Here is a 7,600-nt window from a genome sequence, read left to right as displayed (position 1 = left end):
GATGCAATTTTAAAAATAGTTTCATTCTGAGTTCAAATTGACTTACCATGGCAAACAGATGAATGATGAAAATGAATCACAGATGTATGTGACAAAACACACACCATCTGTTTTGATCTAATTAATCTGCTAATTAATTGTTCTTTTTATATTATATAGCCACCATGACAGCTTACAGAGTAATATCAACCCTTGCAGATACCCATTTTTACTAAATTTCACATTGATTTATGACATGTTGTGAAATAGCCAATGCAATTTAAAAACCACAATGATTGTCATTGCTTCAGGGGCAAAGTCCCTATTAGGAATATTTAATGTGCAAAAATGAAGGGGGTTTTGAGTAATTAAGCATGATTCACATACGAGCTTTCGCAAAAAGCATTGCCAACAATCTCAGTGTTTACCACACAGCGCATGCCGGTTTGCTTGAGGCCAGGCCCCCTCAGACAATCATGGACTTGTCTCTATAAATCAAGGAACACTAACAAGCACATGACAGTGAGTGCTCAGTAAGCCCAGTTCTGCTCCACACAGCAAAATCTTCTTGCTCTACTATCAGAAAGGTAAGCACCAAAAACACTTTTCTGGTTCTGCTTTGCTTTCTTTTTTATACAATTTTTTATGTTCAACTCTTTTTCATTGACTTGATTTATGCATATACACTTCAAACTCCAGGGCTCTTGACTCAATTTTAAAGAACCCTTTTTATGCCCTTTTATAAAAGTTCTTTATAAAGAGAAATGTCTTCAGTTATTGCATAACACTTTCATGTTTAAATTTCATGCTTACAAGCTGTTTATTTCATGAAATGTAATCAAAACAAAATGGACAAATTATAACTAAATCCATAAAATTATCCCATGATAGAAACCCGTAAAAGGTATATTATTATGAGTATTTTAACATATTTGAAATGTGCCAAAAATTAATTCAAAAGTTGGAGCACTTATTATTTGTGTAATATATTGAATAATGAATACATGTTCATGGTGGGCTTATAGTAACATTTTATGCCTCTTTGCTGCGAAATCATATGATTTCAATATTCTCTTGGCAAAACTTATATACTTTGAAATACTGTACAAATGTGCATGTGATGAAAGAGCATGTGTCTTTTCTTTTAGAGATGTTTCTTATTAATATAAAGCTCACTTCTTCAAAATGTTTTTAGGATCTCCAAAAAAGGAAAACATTGGTTTGCGGTGAAGATGATGTTTATTCTCAGAATATTAGCTTTGACATGCGCCCTGAGCTTAACTGCTGCGGTAAGTGGAAAAACAAAACAGAAGTGAAATTTCCTACTTCCTACAGGGTCTTTAGATGCAATCAACCTTTTTCCCACACAGCTAATATTTATATTTCTGTTTTTAGATTAACCATTGGAGGAAAAACATTTTAACACCAGGAGAAGGTAAATCCCTTTTGATTTTGTCACATTAGATTTAAGTTTTCCAAGAAAATGTTAATTAATACAACATAAAGTTGTATTTGTAGCATTTGAACATAGGTTTATTCATAACTTTTCTATTCTCAGATGAGTGCATACTTGATGGAAGGGATGAGACATACAGAGGCAAAGTGTCAACGACAGTCAATGGACGGATGTGTATGCAGTGGAATTCCATCCCAAAGCGATACACCACCTATAGAAACTGCTATCATAACTTCTGCAGGTATTCTATATTTACATTCATATATTTGTTCCCCATTTATGGAGCGTAAAAACAAAGATTATTTAGCTGACACTATTATATTAAAAAGGCTGGTGAAATCTCCGACCTCTGAATGTTTTGCTTTTTTCAGAAATCCAGATAACAGGATTCAGCCATGGTGCATTGTAAGGAAAAGAAACCGCTACGTACGGCAATATTGCGACGTCCCCCGCATGGAAATGATGCCGAGTAAGTAGAAGTCCATCTCCTTTGCTTATTTAGGTCATGGGTAATATAGATAGCAGATTAACTAATATGACCTATTATTGCTCATGCAGTCAAGAGTCAACCAACACCTGTCGCACCAAAGCAGGACACAGGTAACAATTTGATCAGTTTACATTTTTCATTTCCATTCTAAGCAAAAATCCAAAATAATTCAATGGCGATGTCAGGAAAACCCCATAACTGGGATATATTTCCTTGTGCACTGCCTAAAATGATCTCTCCTCACAGACTTCATGTTTCTGATGTTTCTCATCTATTAATCAGAATCAACGTGTGGGGAGCGACGCTTAGACCGCATTACAAAGATAATTGGAGGATCAAGGTCAAGTGTTGAGTCACAGCCTTGGATGGCAGCTATCTTCAGAGGAGATGGGTTCATTTGTGGAGGAACCCTCATTGCTCCATGCTGGGTCCTCACTGCAGCCCACTGCTTCCCTGCTGGGTATGTCAACCTGTTGTTAACTGAAAAGTCTGATCTTATTTGAGCATTATGTAAGCTAATGTACAGTCTGTTCCAGAGTCAGGGTCTCGTATCAGCCTATCTGGTTTATTTTAGCAGTAGCTGACCAGCTGACAGTTTCTCAAATATTCAAATATTTTCCTAAAGCTTCCGCTGAATAAATAATACACTACATCATACAAAACAATTGGCTTATAAATAGACGAACACTGCAACCGTATTACAGTAGTGTTAATATTAGAGTTCTCTGTGCTCAATTTCACAAGTAAGATGCTGTCAGTTGGTGATGTAATATAAGATGCTGCAACTTGGTGATGTAATACAAGAGACATCAAATTAGGGCCGATTCAGGAAAAATCGGTACCAAGAAGTTTGGCAACAGCAAATATTAGGAAATGTGCACAATAAAACTGCTTAATGCCAAACTGCATAGTGTCATTACATTGGTGTAATTTATATTATACATACACTCGCCTAAAGGATTATAAGGAACAGTAATAATCCTAATAATCCTTAGTCCTAAATCCTAAAATATTAGGATTATTAGGATTATTAGGAACAATTATTAGGAACACTCAAGCAATTTTGAGTGTGGCATGGTTGTTGGTGCCAGACGGGCCCGTCTGAGTATTTCACAATCTGCTCAGTTACTGGGATTTTCACACACAACCATTTCATGGTTTACAAAGAATGGTGTGAAAAGGGAAAAACATCCAGTTTGTGGCAGTCCTGTGTGCAAAAAAGACCACTAATCAGTACCACTCATCTCCACTAGGAAAAAGAGGGCTACAATTTGCGAGAGCTCACCAAAATTGGACAGTTGAAGACTGGAAAAATGTTGCCTGCCTGATGATTCTCGATTTCTGTTGGTTCAGATGGTAGAGTCAGAATTTGGCGTAAACAGAATGAGAACATGGATCCATCATGCCTTGTTACCACTGTGGAGGCTGGTGGTGGTGGTGTAATGATGTGGGGGATGTTTTCATGGCACACTTTAGGCCCCTTAGTGCCAATTGGGCATCGTTTAAAAGCCACGGCCAACCTGAGCATTGTTTCTGACCATGTCCATCGCTTTATGGCCACCACCATGTACCCATCTTCTGATGGCAACTTCCAGCAGGATAATGCACCATGTCACAAAACTCGAATCATTTCAAACTGGTTTCTTGAACATGACAATGAGTTCATTGTACTAAAATGGCCCCCAGTCACCAGATCTCAACCCAATAAAGCATCTTTTGGATGTGGTGGAACAGGAGCTTCGTGCCCTGGATGTGCATCCCACAAATCTCCATCAACTTCAAGATGCTATACTATCAATATGGGCCAACATTTCTAAAGAATGCTTTCAGCACCTTGTTGAATCAATGCCACGTAGAATAGGCTTTATGCCGTGCGTCACGTGACCAAACCGGAAAACGGGTATCATCGCATCCGCTTGTCAGAGAAAGTGTTAACGGCCGTAAGAACTGACTACGATATCTATGGATATTTAAGGTAATCTTTAAGGTAATCGGCTAACCTAACTAGTTCACTTTGTTATTGGCGTTTTATTCCATTTAAATATCTAAACGTTACTATGAAGAATAAAAAATATAACACATTTAAATATCAATCTGCACATGTGAGGGATATTGGTTATGCTAATCTTTGCTCGCTCCTTTTAAGTTATCTTGAGTAAAACCGCAAAAAATTTCATGAAGCACATACAAAAGACCTGGACCGGAAGCGATGCGACCTGTTTTACAGAGAATGCGGAAGTAAGTTGTGCATAAAGCCTATTAAGGCAGTTTTGAAGGCAAATTTTATATATTATGGCGGTCCTAATAATCCCTTAGGTGAGTGTGTATATATATATATATATATATATATATATATATATATATAACATAGTATTGTTTCTTTGTTTTGAATAGTAAGGACACTAAAATAAGGAGGTACTCTGTCATTCTGGGAAAGAATGCCATCAATGAAACCAACTCTGACATTGAGCAGCGGTTCACAGTGAGCAAACTTGTGGTCCATGAGGACTTTGACTACACAACTGAAAACTTTACTCATGACATTGGTAAGTTTGCATTATAGTTTACTATTTGCCTTATGTTGTTTCATTTCAGCAATTAAAAGTGTAAATCACTTCCTTTAGCCCTGTTGAAGATAGTGGGCAGCAATGGACAATGCGCAGTGAAGACAAACTCTGTGAGAACCGCATGTCTTCCCCCTTTCCAGCAGATGCTTCCCACAGGATTCTACTGTGATATTGCTGGCTATGGAAGGCATCAAAAGGGTAAGATGTCAGATCAGACTGTATGCTGATAGAGTATCCTAGAACAGTAACAATGATCTCTTTCCTGCGACAACAAGATATGAGGGCAACATGGTGTGTCCACAAAGTTGTTCTATGATATGAAGAAATATAACACAAACTATAATTGTGATATGACATACTGTACGAGATCTCTAAAAATCTAGCAGCTAGACATTTTAGTGATGTCATTTTGTCACTCTGGACGTCAGTGTAGAATGTCAGGACCATAACTGTGTAAATATGTGAGATAAAATGTAACGTCATCATTACTATCTGTTTTGTTTTTTTTTAAAGATGGCTTTGAGTTCTCTCGACATCTGAAACAGGCTCAAGTGAAGCTTATTTCCCAGAATGCTTGCCAGAAATATTACAGTAAGGACGAGGTCAACAAGAACATGTTGTGCGCAATTGGTAGAGACTGGGAGGAAGACGCTTGCCAGGTAAACAAGAAAATATTTGACCAATGATGAATAAATAGGAATTTTATCCCTGACAAATTAAATGGCTAAATATTTTCATAAAATGGTAAGAAATACACATATGAATGTGTTACTTTTTCTGCTTTCAGGGTGACTCAGGAGGGCCTCTAGTGTGTGAAGTAAATCACACCATGTTCCTTTTCGGTATCATTAGCTGGGGAAAAGAGTGTGCCGAAAAGCTTAACCCTGGTGTTTATACAAAAATCACCAACTACAACCATTGGATCTCAATACATACAGGTTTACCCACATATACAGCAGGCTCCAAGTACCCACAGAAGCATTAACTGTGACACTTTACAGCACATATGTAAATGCTTAGCCACTCAGGGTAATGTTTTGTCGGCATGTGCACACAATGCACATGCCAATTATTTATGCTATTCGAATGATACATGGCAGCTACTTATGGCAATCAATAGGAATCATCTTTTACAGTTATAATTGCACGTTCCTGCTTTTATTGGACAGTGATTCCAGAAGGATACATACTGTAGATTTAGGATTTTATTTTATGTTCAGTTTGTGAGAATGGCAAATGTTGTTATCTGTTTTATTCATTTTGTTTTACTGTTACTTTTTATAACTTGTTATTTATTATTTTATTTATTGCAAGTATGCATGTGTGATAAATGTTTTTTTTAAAACTTGTATACCTCTTGTCATAATAGTCTTTACTTTGTTTAAAACAAAATTCTTTAAATTGGAAAATTATTCCATTGCATTCTATAAACTATCTTTAAATCTTTACACGTTTTTGTTTCATTCATTCATTGTGCATCATCATAAATATTTTTCTAAATCACAGCCAACTGGTAAATTTTCACTCATATTTATTTTCATTCCTTCAAGCATATATTCATATTTTAATCTCAGTGCATATTACAATTAAAATAGCCATGATTAGTGAGTAATACAAATATGCCTTTTTAAATATTCTCCACAAAATTAAAACTCTGTCATCCTTTACTCACCCTCATATTGTTCCAAACATGTGGAATGAGGGGGGAAAAGAGATTCTGAGAAATGTCAATGGGCACCAATTTTGTTTCATTATAATGAGCGAGACCATTCTTCAAAATATCTTCTTTTTGTTAAAATAAAAAAAAAAAGTTATGAATTTGGAAGAGCAACAACAACAAAAACAGTTATTTCAGTAAAAAAAAATACATTTTCATATTGGGGTGAATTAAACAAATGAAATGAAATATTATATGATAAAATTGGGGCATGTCACAAAAATGATGAGATGCATTTCAGCTGGTTTGTTATCATTAACTAAAACTATCAAAACATTTCTGCCAATTTAAATAAAATAAAATATTAATATTGGTTGAAAAACTTAAAGGGATAGTTAAAAAATTCTGGTATGTTTTAGCTTACCTCAAGGGCATCCAAGATGTAGGCCTAGGTGTCATGTAATGCAGGTCTATGTTCACCACCTCAAAGAGCATGCACAGAGAAGTCCAAATTAAACATGATTTAAAGGGACTACTGTATGTGTAACAACTTTTTATGTAATTTATTATTTAAAATCAAAATTTTATTCATACATATGTCCTCAATGGTGTACATCTGCCAATTATCTGACTTATCCTCATAAACGAAGAATTTATTACCTTTATATACGTACATGGGACGGGTAAGTCCGGAGGCTTCCATGTAGTTCCGTCATCTTGAAAAAACTATAATAGCAGAGAGAGACATAACGTACTAGGCCAACGTGTTTCCACAACGTGTTTTCGTTCAGAGCCAGTGTGACGTGACTAAAATCAGCAGAAGAGGAGCAGAGCAGTGAGAGGCGCTTCACGGCCCCGGCAAGTTTCAAATGCTGCATTGCAAATCCTCATTGCCAGAAAAGTCCAAAATCGATCGTAAAAGGAAACGTGACGGAGATTATAAAAAACACGAGTTAATGTCGGGATAACGTTAGCTTTTTCCAGGTGGATAGAGCTAATGCAGGAGAAAGAGTTCAAAAGAGATGCTGAAGTCCTGCTTTCTTCTCGTCAGGTAAGGCAATGTTACAGTCTTAATTACAAGCTTTTTTTTCATTGTTTGGTTGTGTCATTTAGCTACTTCAGAAAATATAATGGGTAAAGAAGGCTTAACTACTTATTACAATAGTTCATGTTTTTCACAGTCAGTAATTCATACTGTAACATTCGTTTATTCGTTGTGTCAAGTTGCTGTTTGTTTGAAATAACAAACCTGTTCATCGAAGGAACACTCGACGAAGTGCTAATCCTGTCATAGCTTTTTGGTACATGGTTACCGTAGATGCAACGCGCATTTGAAAAAGCAAGGCACTGGAGAACACAATTCGTATGAATGCAAAATACATTTTCACCGCTAGATGGCACCAATTCCTACACAATGTCCCTTTAATGACTCGTAAATGTAAGTACATTGA

The 7,600-nt window shown here is 36.2% G+C and overlaps 1 protein-coding gene across 1 annotated transcript; it reads left to right on the top strand.

The window, feature by feature from the left end:
• The first annotated feature begins 440 nt into the window (after nt 1-440).
• plaua (plasminogen activator, urokinase a) lies at nt 441-5,997 on the top strand. Its single transcript, XM_039671673.2, has 11 exons — nt 441-566; nt 1,175-1,268; nt 1,375-1,414; nt 1,538-1,676; nt 1,807-1,904; nt 1,994-2,035; nt 2,208-2,385; nt 4,320-4,471; nt 4,550-4,690; nt 5,006-5,151; nt 5,280-5,997. Exons 2-11 carry the CDS (start codon nt 1,212-1,214, stop codon nt 5,475-5,477), a joined length of 1,191 nt encoding a protein of 396 aa, XP_039527607.2. The 5' UTR covers nt 441-566; nt 1,175-1,211; the 3' UTR covers nt 5,478-5,997.
• Nucleotides 5,998-7,600: the final 1,603 nt, after the last annotated feature.

This window comes from Pimephales promelas, chromosome 11 (assembly GCF_988280905.1).
Source record: "Pimephales promelas chromosome 11, fPimPro1.hap1.1, whole genome shotgun sequence".
Classification (NCBI taxonomy): Eukaryota; Metazoa; Chordata; class Actinopteri; order Cypriniformes; family Leuciscidae; genus Pimephales; species Pimephales promelas.
The sequence above is the reverse complement of the archived record's forward strand: the minus strand, read 5'-3'. Positions and strand labels throughout refer to the sequence as shown.

What these genes read in the sequence shown, in the direction of transcription:
- plaua (XM_039671673.2), top strand. Translation starts at nt 1,212, where the DNA reads ATGATGTTTATTCTCAGAATATTAGCTTTGACATGCGCCCTGAGCTTA. An exon ending in CGCACCAAAGCAGGACACAG is followed by an intron (nt 2,036 to 2,207) that starts GTAACAATTTGA and finishes TCTATTAATCAG; the next exon opens with AATCAACGTGTGGGGAGCGA. An exon ending in GGGAGGAAGACGCTTGCCAG is followed by an intron (nt 5,152 to 5,279) that starts GTAAACAAGAAA and finishes TTCTGCTTTCAG; the next exon opens with GGTGACTCAGGAGGGCCTCT.